A 13,174-nucleotide genomic window follows, 5' to 3' on the forward strand; every position below is an offset into this window, starting at 1 on the left:
TTAGTCGCCATTTCAGTCCATGTGTAATGTCCACAAATAGTTAATAAAGTATTAAAGATAAACGAGAGAAGATGATCTCATCCATATCGGTTATATATTTCTTTTTTCAACAATAACAGTTGTGATATCAGTTAAGATTTAAGGTTGAAGGGATGTTGTATTTTCCTTCTGAGACTATCCAATGCACGTTTTTATCTCATTTTTCTTATTCTCTTCGATTCGAACTTGACTTCTTTAAAGCACTTGCTGATCTTTTTTATTCAATACTTTTTTCTAAAATAAAAAAGTAGTTACTAATAAAAGGTTTATTTAGTTTTATACATGAGTTGTAGACATTGTTTTACAAATGTGGTTATAGAGGAATCATTAGTAATCATTTATTTCAATTTTAAAGAATTCCATGCATTAACCCTAATTGCAGTCGCTAGTGAGGGGACTATGGTAAAATTAAAATTATTGGTTAAATGTTTTGTCACCTCGTTCCATCTCTGCTTCGACACCCGCTGGTGGTAGCGTCTAAAACCACGCGCTGTCACCTGACCTGTTCCGGCTTACCGCAAAAGCTTTTCAGAGCGAGGGGATGGTGTTACACGCTTTTTATTGACAAAACCCAAAAAGTCTAGCTTTGCTTCTGTAATCTTTCACAATAAATTGTTCAATATTTCTACAAAATTTATTAAATCTGTATATTTATATTCAGTAATACAAAGTCACCTTTAACAAGGTATTTTTCTTGTACAGTTGGCCTTGGAAGAAAGAGTTGTTCTGAGGAGCGGGCTCTCTCCCTCAACCAACGGTCGGCGGATCCTGACGGGGGGATCTATATACCGCAGTGTTCTCCTGACGGCAAATATAACATCGTGCAATGTCACAAATATTGCTGGTGCGCTGATCGAGAAACAGGGATGCCGCTTAAAGGCATAAAAGCTAAACTGGCCTCTAAAGGCCCTCCGCAGTGCAATATTACAACAGAGCGTGAAATGCCTGGTAAGCATCAAAGTGTACTTATAGTGTTAATACTTTTCTTCAGGTAAAAACATTAGTCATTTTCACGTGTAATTTTGTGTCATTATTCTGTGAGATTTGATTTTTTGGCTGGATTACCGAAATTTCAGAAGCAGCATTTTTGTACGTCATCTGAAAATTAACTTACTTTTTACCATACAAAAAGTAGTTTAACTTAATCTTTTTTCCGATATAATTTTATATATTGCATAATTATTTTAAAAAATCAAGGTGAGTGTACACATTTTCTATATTTACAAGGCTCTTTTCTTTGATTTTTCAAGGTTGTCCATTTGTCAAGAAAGCTAGGTTTTTAACTGGTTTACTGAATATGTTTGTGTCAGAGATGAAGAACGATTCCACGGGAAGGTAAAATTTCATTTCAATTTTTATCATCCTATTAAAACCTACGCACATGATTATGCAAAGGAGTCCATCTTTGATTTGATTATGTAATATTAGGACAGCGACATTTTAGGATGTAGGGATTAGCATAATGAAATAAATTTCCGATATCTCATCAGCAGATAAATATATATATAATCCCCTGACGTATGTCTGTAATATTTTAGTTTTCAGTTCAATATGAGAAGAGGAAAGGTGCAAGAAAAGACGTTGCACATAAAATTCTGTTTTCCCTTTAGATGTGTCATACTACGGCTATAAATTCATGACAGTATTCAATGTTCTTATTTTATGTTTCAAATGTAGCATTAAATTTCCAAACATTTGTGTAATTGTTTCACCTGCCTTTGAATTATCAATAAAACTTGGAGAGCCTACAGGTGTAGTAAGAAAACTTGGCGCAGGTGTGTTGCTCATAAACTCCACGTGTTCCAAAATAATGGGACGGGTATCAGCTATTTAAGGCTGGCATCACGGGGGCTGAGCACAGTTTATGTCGACACGTTAATTAAGACAGTCTTACCGTCAGAATAAAATAAGAGATAAGAGGAGAGAGGACATTACTTGATTTAAGCCAATCATTAAGTCCTGACCTAATAATAACCGTATTGATCCCGGGGGACCCACGGTAGGTAATGGACGACTTCCAGGGCCGTCAATCTTCCAGCGGTGACACCGTCTGTTTGTCAAAACGATACGACTGATATGTGTGACCTGCTTATCTACCGTTCTTCAGTTTGACCCTATTTGACCCCAGCATGTCCCTATTTGGGTAGCCACAGCTGGGCACAGTTTATAGAATGTCAAACATTTTCTCTTTACCAGAAATAAGCAGATCGTTTGATCAACTTTGCCTGAATTGTGCATGTGATAGGTCTTGCTACTAGGTCTGGCATTCATCATGTATTACTATTAATATTACGAGGGTTGTCCCGTAAAATCGTGGACAAGTTGTCTAGTTTGAAAAATAATCATCACTGCGTTCTGAAATTTTCACCACTTTTTAGTAGATAAATTATGAATATACATAGCAAATTTCAAATAGATATATGCATAGGTAAACAAATTGTGATATTTTATGTTATGTACTGTATCGCCCTACGGAGCACGGATGATAACGTCAAAGTGTCTAAAACAGCGTCACGTTTCATCTTGCTAAACTTAAAGTTGGATAAGCTCCACTTAAATTTAGAAATTTTATTGATTTACATATGTGAGTATCTATAACCAGTTAAGAAACCAATGTGGCACACTCATGCGATCTTCTTAATATTTATTAGCAAGTTACAGACAGTATTCTCACCATCATTCAACTAAAAGAGAATCTCACATCGACGGTCGACAGTGACAGCGTCCTTTCCTATTACAAATGGCAGTCTGTCCATATGTTTTGTACTATCTGGGGACTGGACCACGAAGACTTCACTAAGAAAACATTCATTTCATTTATATACTAAAGATCTGGTGATATTTTTCATATTTTCTTTCTTCCGTATTCATTTAAAGTCTCTTAAGGCGTCATTACAACATCCTAATCTATCTGAACTGCTCTCCGGTGCGCCGTAACGTCATAAAAAGTCGCCATTTTTCGTGTATTGTGTTTATTACTTTCCCATTTCAATTGCTCGGGAAAATGCCAAAAATTAACCAAATGCCTTCAAATTTTTAAAAATATGACAGAATTGATTAAGGAATGGAACTAGGATAATTTTCATCCTAATCTTAGGTATTGAAAACTTTTATTACGAATTAATTCTTATGTCTTTTCTAATATAACTATGCTATTTTTACCGTGCGCCGTAGGACCATACCTTGTGCACATTCAAGCAGAATAAAATCTTTATTTTTGAATAAATATTATCAAAAACATTATGATTCACTTAAATATGATGAATAAACATTTACTGAAAATTTCAGCTTAGTGCGCCCATTACTTTTCGAGAAAAACGCTTTGTCCACGATTTTATGGGACAACCCTCGTATATTGAAAATGAATTTATTAAAAGCTCACCTTTTACGCTGCTTTCACTCTATTTTCATTTTCTTCAGTTCGAGTGACACGAACACTAATGAATCTGACTACCAGAAGGCTGCCAGATGGAAGTTCAAAAGTCTGGATATGAATAAAAACATGGTAACAATCTAAAAAAGGATTCAAAAAATAATCAAATAAGATGGCTTTCCACTGAAGTACGTGGCCATTGTTGAAACGTAACTGATATATTTTGAAAGGGTAAACAACGATTTAAAAAAAATATTTGAAAAAATAAAATACATCAAAGAAAAAAGAGAATTATGATAAAAAAAAAAAAATAAATGTTTGGAAAATGAATCTTGAAATGCATATGGCCCTAACTTTCCATGAAAAGAAATGATCTGTAATTATTACTGGTGTCTTCCCTCCTCTTTTTCAGAACTTGGACAGGAGAGAAGTGAAAAAATTCCGCAAACTTATACCAAAACAGAAAGAAACTAGAAAGTGTAGCAGGAATTTTCTCAGATATTGTGACGAAAATACAAATAAGAAAATAACTTTAGAAGAATGGTTAAGCTGTACAAACTTAAGCGGTAAGATTCTTTTCTCTTTTTGAATTTGCAAAAAAATGAGGCAAAATAAATGGTTGAAACAATCCATCCAACATTAACCTTGAAAGCATGAAAAAACCAAGTAAAATAAAGCAAAGATTAATCATCATTTGAACATTTGCAACACAGCATTTTATAAAACGATATAAAATTGTGTGGTTTTATACAAAGGGAAAAATGATAAGCTCTCGGAAAGGTGTAGAAAAATGAGGCCAACATAAATCCCTGGTATCAATCAAACACTCACATAACTTTTTAATAGAAAAGAAAACAAGATGAAATGGTTGTTTCCTAGACTGTTAGGCATAATTCACTTTCATAAAAAAAAATGAGTAATAAATTTTACCATCTTAAAAAATTGTACCTGTATAATGCAGAGTCATTTGCTTTGTTGAATAACGGTTTTCATACTGATGCTAGGCCGTTATAGAATTTATGACAGTTTTTACCGTTATATTCCGATTATGACAAGGAGCACACTGCGGGTGTGACTGGTTGGCAGGGGATGCTCACTCCTCCATGGCACCTGATCCCGCATCTGTTGTTTTGTAGGTCCGTGTTTGCTCTGCTCCTATTTTGATTTGTTTAATGGACTTTTGAGCTTGAATACTGCCTTATTACGAGGGTTGATCCAAAAGTAATGTCACAGCTTACATATCTTTTATATTTGGCGTCATATTATCAAACACAACATATCAAAAGATGCACAAATACAAATCTAATTAACTTTGAAAATTTTATTTAATAATGTTTATTTGATTTTATTTTAAAGATGTTTAAAACATAGAGCATAGGGGGTGTCGCCGCGTCCCAATTGAACGTCACGTTTAAAGTGTATTTTTTTCTGAGAATGAAAAAGACAAACACATTAAAAGATTCTAAAAAAGCACCTATTCTCTCATTTTTTTTCAAAAGACACAATTCAAGTCAATTTCTTGTCCTTAATTGAAAATTAAATGACGGTATTGGTATTTGTGATCATAAACATTGTTGTTTTACTCTGTTGAATTGAACAAAGGGATTGTCGAAATGGGCAAAACGGCTTGACGAGTTGTAATGAATTTTTGCTTCAAAATATGGGAATCATCACTAGCGATGGTTACGGTAATTAATCATACTCCCAGAATAAAGAATGTAAATAAGAGACTTCTTTATAGATGGTTTCAGCAATTTTGTGTAGGTGATGGGTCATTGAATGATAAGCAGAGGACAGAAAGACCGAAAGATAGGGGATCGGACAAAAACGTTCAATGTTGTCTGACGTTGTCAAAAAGAAAGACGGATAGAGTGACATGTGAATTTCTAAGTTTGCTACTGTTCAAAACATTTGGACAGAGGGCTTAATTATGACAAGAGTGAGTGTATAATGGTACCAAGAATTCTTAGAGAAAGTAGAATTGGTGAAAGTGTTAGCGAATCACAAAAATGTTTTAATGAAGCAAAGGGGAAATGCTTAAAAGTATGACGGTGCGTATCCGTCGTACGACGTTATATTTAGGTGCGGCGACTACCATAAACGCACATTGTTTAAAATCCGATATTTTGGAAAGTATACATCATATTGTTTCGAGTTTTTCAGGTCTGATTTGAAATAAATAAAGCTTTCATCATGTATAATTTTGTTGTTTTACGTCTATTAATAGGAATTTTATCAGAGTTGTGGCATTACTTTTGGATCAACCCTCGTATCTGCATATATTTCATTTGTTAAAGATATCTATCAAAAATGTTTCAATGTCTAATGGTACCTGATTCAAACCTTTGATTCCTTTCGTATGTTTTGCAGACTATGGCTTAATCGTTTCAGAGAGTCCACGAAGAAAAGGTAAAAATCCTCTCAGAGAATACTTAAAGCCAAGTTAACATTGAATTTCGCCCAATAAAATAACAAAAACATTCTGAAGAGTGAAGTACTTCAGTGACGTCGCTGCTTCAGCGGAAGCGTGAATGCCCGGATGCAGCCAACATATTCCTCGCAAAGCTGCGTTATTGTTGACCTATATAAATCATGTGATCTCAGAAAGCCAACAATATTTGTGACAACCTGTGACGTCACCCTAAAAGTTGATGTTTGCAGCAATGTCCAACTTAGTCCCAAGCAGAAGTATTAGATAGTTAAATATCAACTCCAATCACTGTTTATGATTTGTTGGTAATTTAATATTTGTGTTCTTTGTTATTTCCATGTCAGCCTAAATGGTTTATAATGTGTATTTATTACGTTCTAATAGTGGCATTGTTTTAATTGTGGGTCTGTTATAGATTTGGAACACTTAGTATAATGGACTTTGTCTGAGAGAAACAGAGCTGTCAGTTAAATGCCTTCTGTTCGTACTGTACACAAATTTAGCGATGAACATTTACTTTAATATATATTAAAGTTTCAAAATAAACTATCCCAATAATTCACAAGCATGTTTTAATTGTATATTAACGTTGAAAGGCAATGCAATTGAGATATGGTATATAATATTTAGTTCACGGAAATGGTTGTCTGAAAGTTTCCGTAAAATTAAAACTTTATGATTTTGCCAATCACACAAGGATCTATTTATGAAGATTTTCAGTAGACTTCAATTCATCATTCTTTTTACATCCGCTGATCACAAGACGATTTTTTATGTTTAAAAGAAAAATGTTTACTGTTTACTTATTATGTATTTTGACAGGCAAGATTCCATTATCATTTATCAATAAAAACCGTGCATTTTTTCTATAGTTTTTAGTTACACGAATATTGAATTTGGTCAGAAAACTAAAAATGTAGAGTATAGGAAGCATTTTGTTAATTGTATGTCCATGAACATCTATTGTTACATTATTTGTAAATTTTATTCATTTTGTCGTATGTACATGCATGTTTCTGAACGGGATTCAGAGTTGTTGTGTCATAAAATGTTCTTTAATTTAATTAAAAACGATTGACCAAGGTTTTTTTGTTGTTATTTTTGGAGAAGGAAGAAATAGCATTTATTCTGGAGATCGTCAAACAAAAACGTGACGACATATTCTAAAAGCGCCTACAGCCTTCAAATAGAACATGTTTTATATCTATAGAAAAATGTTTCCAAAATAACGATATATTTACTTTTTATTAAGGGGAATCTATGCGGTTCTTAGTTTATTTTTGTATGCTTTTATAAATGACAAAAGTTTTGCATAATTTCACGAAAAAATGCATTTTCCCCAAAATGAGTACATTGTATAAAGAATTTCTTTCTCTCTTTTTAAATTTAATTTTCGCATAAATCAAGGTATTTTTCAAATTTATTTCCGTAATAAATAAATATGCTAGACTTTGTGGCATATATTGCATACCAAACGACGTTTTCCCCTTTTATACTTCAAATATAATAAATACATAGCAAACATTTACCTTAAATCTAGAAGAAAATGTTTTCATAACAAAAAAATTTTAAATGAACGAATTTGATTTTAAGCCACAGTATATAATTCTTGATTATGAATGATATTGCTTATATTTTTGATTGTATTAATACAATGTCCCTTTTTATAAAAGTAAAAAAAAATATATGAATACCATTTCTTGTATAAAAGGATTTACAAGAAATTATAAAAATCTCCAAGAGAAGAAAAGAAAAAACTCAACGTGTACACAAATGTGTTTAAATGCTGTCTAACAATTTGTATGAAAAAACATCAGTCAACAAACAACTTCACAATATATTTTATTTGCTAACAAAGTCATTTTCACAGAATTTTCGAAATGTGGAAATTAAATAGTACTGTTGAAGTCGTTTCATTAAATAATTGGTCAAAAACTTTATTTGTTTAAAAATGGTTTCTACGTGAAGCATTCTTTTGCATATCGAATCAACGATACAAAATCCTATATGTAGGTGATAAAGGTATATTGCAACATAAATAAGTGAAGCGGACGATTGAAATGTTGAAGTCATCACGTTTATCATAATGCGTTGTTGTATAAATAAAATTACAATTTTTAAACTTAAATATCTTTTATTTGAAGTTTTTGTATTCATATGAAGCAGAATTTATTATTTTATTTATAAACTTACAAGAGAAGAAGAAAAACTTGCTGTGATCTTCAACTCTATTTTTACATGTATCCTCGATATTTTATCAATTAGCAAAAGTTCTGTTCATGTGTCGACTCGATATATTCAAACGAACTTAAAATAAAGAATACCAGAAAGTCTGACAGTCTGTTTTAGATGTTCCTTGGATTTTTCAAAACTTACCTCTGATTTAACCCGCGCTTTTCGAATATATTGTATTACAGTACTTCTTAATTTTCTCCTTCCCTAGTGTTGATATATATAAGTGAGGAGTAAAGTGATGAGGCCAGACATTACCGGTTCTGGAATATTGGTATAGGGTAGAGAAGATGAAAGAGAGACAATATCGGCTAACTAAAACTGTATTACAAACAAGATGACTTTAGATTTTCCAACGACAGCTCCCCATTTTAATGCAGTATTATTCTAACAACAGCTGCATGCTTATACTGCTAATTTTTACACAAGGGGTAATTTGTTCTGAGTGCAATCAATTTTTAGACCGAGACAAGCTACACTGACAAATAAGCACAAGGGATTTCGAGAACCCCGTTGACAGTCAGCTTTTCAGAAATCCTTCGTTGATTAGCAACACCTTATTTGTCAATACAACTCAATGCTGAGTCGTATTTTGTGTATCACGTCCAGACAATTCGTTACGTCATTGTCTTTGTACGGCGGTTCACGGAAGAGACCACCACATACCTGACTCTCAGCAGATGTGACTTAACAACATGGAATGCTTACTCCTCTTAGGCACGTGATCCCATCTCTGGAATTTCAGGGGTCAATGCTTTTCCTCTTTACCATGTCTTTTTATTTCACTGGACCAGTTGTGTTGAAATCTGCATCTTTGATGTTACTGAACTTCAACAACCCCGTTTAAAGTCAACATTTTGATATTTTCATCGTCGTCAATGTATGATATTTTTACATTATGAGTATAATTGAAAAACATATTATAAGACATGATATTGTTTTATATTATAATTATTTTCTGAGTTCAGTTTAGTTGTTGTTATGGACATTGTGCTAGAAACAATTCAAACTTAAAAAGAAATATTGATCGTATCTCCGGAACCTTAAAGGAAAGCCAATCAGTGGTTAAGCACTTTTCAAGTCTTGTTTTCTTACGTCAATAGTTATTAATTATTTATGATTTTCATATAGATCCAGGGAATGTCGATTTCACCGTCTCAATTGATCTAGATTTTGCAAACGTTTCTAAAGTACACAGTTAACCTGAATTAAGCATACAAGTTCCACATACATGTATATATGTAAAAACCTTTGTAAAAACATACAAGCCCATACAAATTTGTTTTTGTTTGTCGGGTATCTGCTAATTCATAAAATATATTCGGAGACAGGTAAAAGTATTCAAGCTTAAAAGTCCATAAAATAAGATATAAAATAGGAGTAGAGAAAACAGACCTCCAAAACATCAGAAATGGGATCAGGAACCATTGAGGAGTGAGCATCACCTGTCGACTGTTCACACACACCATCCGTCGTAGAAAACAGTGTGTAAATAATGGCCTAACAATTAGTCTGAAAACGTCAGTCTGCATTTTACAAGTGGTAATCCAACTTACAGTTCCCTTTCTAAGGAAGAAATTCTTCAAATTCATATGTCAGTTTTGAAAATTTTTAATATCCCGAAGAACCAAAATGAACAACGATATATATATGGAACTAAATTTACTTACCTTGTCATTGGTCATTTGCAAAATTATTTTGATTAAAAAAAAACACTCTGATTGTACACACAACAACTCTGAAGTTTTTATCAAAAAGATGCATGCTTGAGTTTCTGATTGACAATATCTATGTGGATTTTGGAGACCAGGTCTACAGTCTAACAAGACCAACAATTGGAATTTCCATGGGTACCAATCGCGCCCAATTATTGGCAGACTTTATTTTGTTTTCATATGAAGCAGAATTTGTCCAAAATCTTATGAGTGAAAAGAAAAAAAAACACTTGCAGTGGCCTTCAATTCGACATTTAGATATCGACGACGTATTGTCAATGAACAATGGCAATTCCATTATTATGTCGATACAATATATCCCGGTGAGCTTGAGACAAAAAATTACCACAGAGTCTTACACATCTGTTTCATATTTTGATATTTTATTTGAAAAAGACGCTAATGGTGATGTTACAACCAAAATTTATGATAAACTTGATGACTTTAACTTTACAATCGTTAACTTCCTTTACTCATGCAGCAATATACCTGTATACGGAGTTTATATATCTCAGTTGATTCGATATGCAAAAGCAAGCTCTTTGTGTGAATAACTTCTAAAACGAGGTAAATTATTGAAAAACAAGCTGAAGAAACAAGAATATCACCAGTCTCGTGTAAAGTCATCATTTCGTAAGCCCTATGGTCGATACAATGACCTTGTCAGTAAATACAATTCATCATTGAGTCAAATGCTGATTAACGTTTTTCATACCAATTGGTAGTCCATTATTTATACACTGAATTGACGACGGACTTTTCCGCTATTTTCCGATCATGACAAGGAGCACACGGCGGGTGTGAGCAGTCTACAGGGGACGCTCACTCCTCAATGGCACCTGATCCCACTGCTGATGCTTTGGAGGTCCGTGTTTGCTCTGATCTTATTTTGTATTGTTTTATGGACTTTTGATCTTGAATACTGTTCATTATCTCTATATGTTTTATTATAAAGCAGAGTCTATTAACTTCTATAAGGAAGGAAGTCTCTCGCTCTTGTCTTTAAATCAACATTTAGATATATCGACGATGTTTTACAAAGTATAGATGTTCAGATTCGTTGTCACGCTAATTATACACACCCCTTTGAACTCAAAATTAATGAATCCACAGAGATTGACACATCTGTTACATATTTGGATATTTTACCAGAAAAAGGCGTTAATCTAAACACAAAACTTTATAACAAACGGAATAACGTCAACTTTTCCATCGTCAACTTCCATTTTAAAGAATCAGTATTAGTATACCCTTATCACCTACATACGAAGTCTTCTTGGCAGCAAATGCAATCCATCATCATATCAAATGTTGACTGGCGTTTTATCATACAAACTATTCGATCATTATTTACATACTGAATTGTGCACGGTTTCCTCCTTTTTCTGATCATTACAAGGAGCTTACTTCTCTATGGCACCTGTCCTCATCTCTGATGTTTCAAGAGGTCCAAGTTTTCTTTTTTTTTTATCTGTATTGTTTAAATAGATATGACTTTTATAACTTTGTCTCTATCTTACAAGATATAACGTGTCCTACTTGATTTTATTTTTTCATGAAGTTTAGTATCCATGTGTATTGAACGAAGAAAAGATGATTTTAAAATCCAAGCCTTAAGGAAATTAGACAATTTTCTAGTCGTAGTAATGTGAAGATTTGACAAGTATAAGCAGCATTTAGACGAATTCGATGTAAATGACTTCGTAGCTTGTTAATGAAAGTCAAAATGATGAAAAGTGTGATGGATCTGTTTAAAAGCATTTAGAATGGCAGCACTTCAAAGGTACACACGCCAAGTACACATGTACGTTAATGCGTTTATTGTTTACTTAAAAAGTTCTTCTGGTAGTAACTTTTAAATCAACCTTTTTTCATCAAGAAAAGTGAAAAGCTTATATACGAGGGTTGATCCAAAAGAAATGTCACAGTTTCCATATCTTTTATATTTGGCGTCATATTGTCAAATACTCTATACCAAAAGATGCACAAATGCAAATCTAATTAACATTGAAACTTTCATTTGATTATGTTTATTTGAATTTATTTTGTAGATGTTTAAAACATAGAGTATAGGGGTTATCACCGCGTCACAACTGAACGTCACCTTTTAAAGTGTATTTTTTCTTAGAATGAAAAAACAAACACATTAAAAAGATTCTAAAAAAAGCACCTAATTTTTAAAAATTTTAAAAGACGCAATTCACGTCATTTTTATTCTTTAATTGAAAATTAAATGACAACATTGGCATATGTGATCCTTAACATTGTTTTTTTACTATATTTAATTGAACAAAGGGATTGTCGAAATGGGAAAAAACGGCTCGACGAGTTGTAACTTTGCATTTTTGCTTCAAAATATGGGAATCATCACTAGTGACAGTTACGTTCATTAATCAGACTCACAGAATAAAGATTGTAAATAAGAGACTTCTTTATAGATAGTTTCAGCAGTTTTGGGCGGATAATTGGTCATTGAATGATCAGCAGAGGACAAGAAGACCGAAAGATAGGAGATCGGACGGAAACGTTCAATGGTGTCTGACGTTGTCAAAAAAGACAGACTCATAGAGTGACATGTGAATTTTCAAGTTTGTCTTATGCTACTGTTCAAAACATTTGACAGAGGGCTAAATTATGAAAAGAGTGAGTGTATAATAGTATCAAGAATTCTTAAAGAAAGTGAAATTGGTGAAAGTGTTTGCGAATCACAAATATTTTTTAATGAAACGAAGGGGAAACGCTTAAAAACATGACGGCGCATATCCGTCATATGACGTTATATTTAGGTGCGGCGGCTACCATAAACGCACATTGTTTAAAATCCGATATTTTGGAAAAAATATTCCTATGAATTTTTCAGGTCTGATTTGAAATAAATAAAGCTTCCATCATGTTTAATTTTGTTGTTTTACATCGATTTATAGAAATTTTATCAAAGTTGTGACTTTACTTTCGGATCAACCCTTGTACAATTCAGTGTTGAAATCTTTTCATAACGATTTACTAAAAGGTAATTACATTATTATTGGTTTGTCCGGTTGCTGTGTGTGTAACGCTCATTTCTGGGCGAAATTTGAAAAAAAGTAAAAACTTTTTATCGAGTTTTTGCAGTTTAAAAGGTCAAGGGTCAAGGTAAGAAATTCATAAATTCTGTCTGTGTGTAAACACTTTCGTTTCCGGGCTATATCTCAAAAGGCCTTTGAGCTTTTGTAGTGAAATCTTATTTATCAACTTTCTATGGCTTAGAAAAGACTCCTCTTCAAGTCAAAAGTCTTGGTCAGACATTCCATCTGCATACGTATTTACATTTCTTTGTTTTCCTTCAAGAGGGGTTGGCATTGGGGGGTTACAAATTCTCTGAATTAGCTTGCCTAAAAGTGTTTT

At 33.0% G+C, this 13,174-nt stretch overlaps 1 protein-coding gene across 2 annotated transcripts; it reads left to right on the forward strand.

The window, feature by feature from the left end:
• The first annotated feature begins 731 nt into the window (after positions 1–731).
• LOC134246775 (SPARC-related modular calcium-binding protein 1-like) lies at positions 732–6,926 on the forward strand. Of its 2 annotated transcripts, none has more exons than XM_062729134.1 (5): positions 732–987; positions 1,290–1,374; positions 3,460–3,544; positions 3,825–3,978; positions 5,783–6,926. In XM_062729134.1, exons 1-5 carry the CDS (start codon positions 906–908, stop codon positions 5,857–5,859), a joined length of 483 nt encoding a protein of 160 aa, XP_062585118.1. In that variant the 5' UTR covers positions 732–905; the 3' UTR covers positions 5,860–6,926. The 2 variants fall into 2 exon arrangements, with proteins under 2 accessions (XP_062585118.1, XP_062585119.1); XM_062729135.1 differs by having other exon boundaries at positions 5,804–6,926.
• Positions 6,927–13,174: the final 6,248 nt, after the last annotated feature.

Source organism: Saccostrea cucullata, unplaced genomic scaffold, assembly GCF_032062105.1.
Source record: "Saccostrea cucullata isolate Sc308-1 unplaced genomic scaffold, CSIRO_AGI_Scuc_v1 ctg2121, whole genome shotgun sequence".
Lineage (NCBI taxonomy): Eukaryota > Metazoa > Mollusca > Bivalvia > Ostreida > Ostreidae > Saccostrea > Saccostrea cuccullata.

Coding starts and splice junctions, on each gene's coding strand:
- LOC134246775 (XM_062729134.1), top strand. CDS start 906: ATGCCGCTTAAAGGCATAAAAGCTAAACTGGCCTCTAAAGGCCCTCCG. Junction 1,375..3,459: donor AAGAACGATTCCACGGGAAG/GTAAAATTTCAT, acceptor CATTTTCTTCAG/TTCGAGTGACACGAACACTA. Junction 3,979..5,782: donor AAGCTGTACAAACTTAAGCG/GTAAGATTCTTT, acceptor TATGTTTTGCAG/ACTATGGCTTAATCGTTTCA.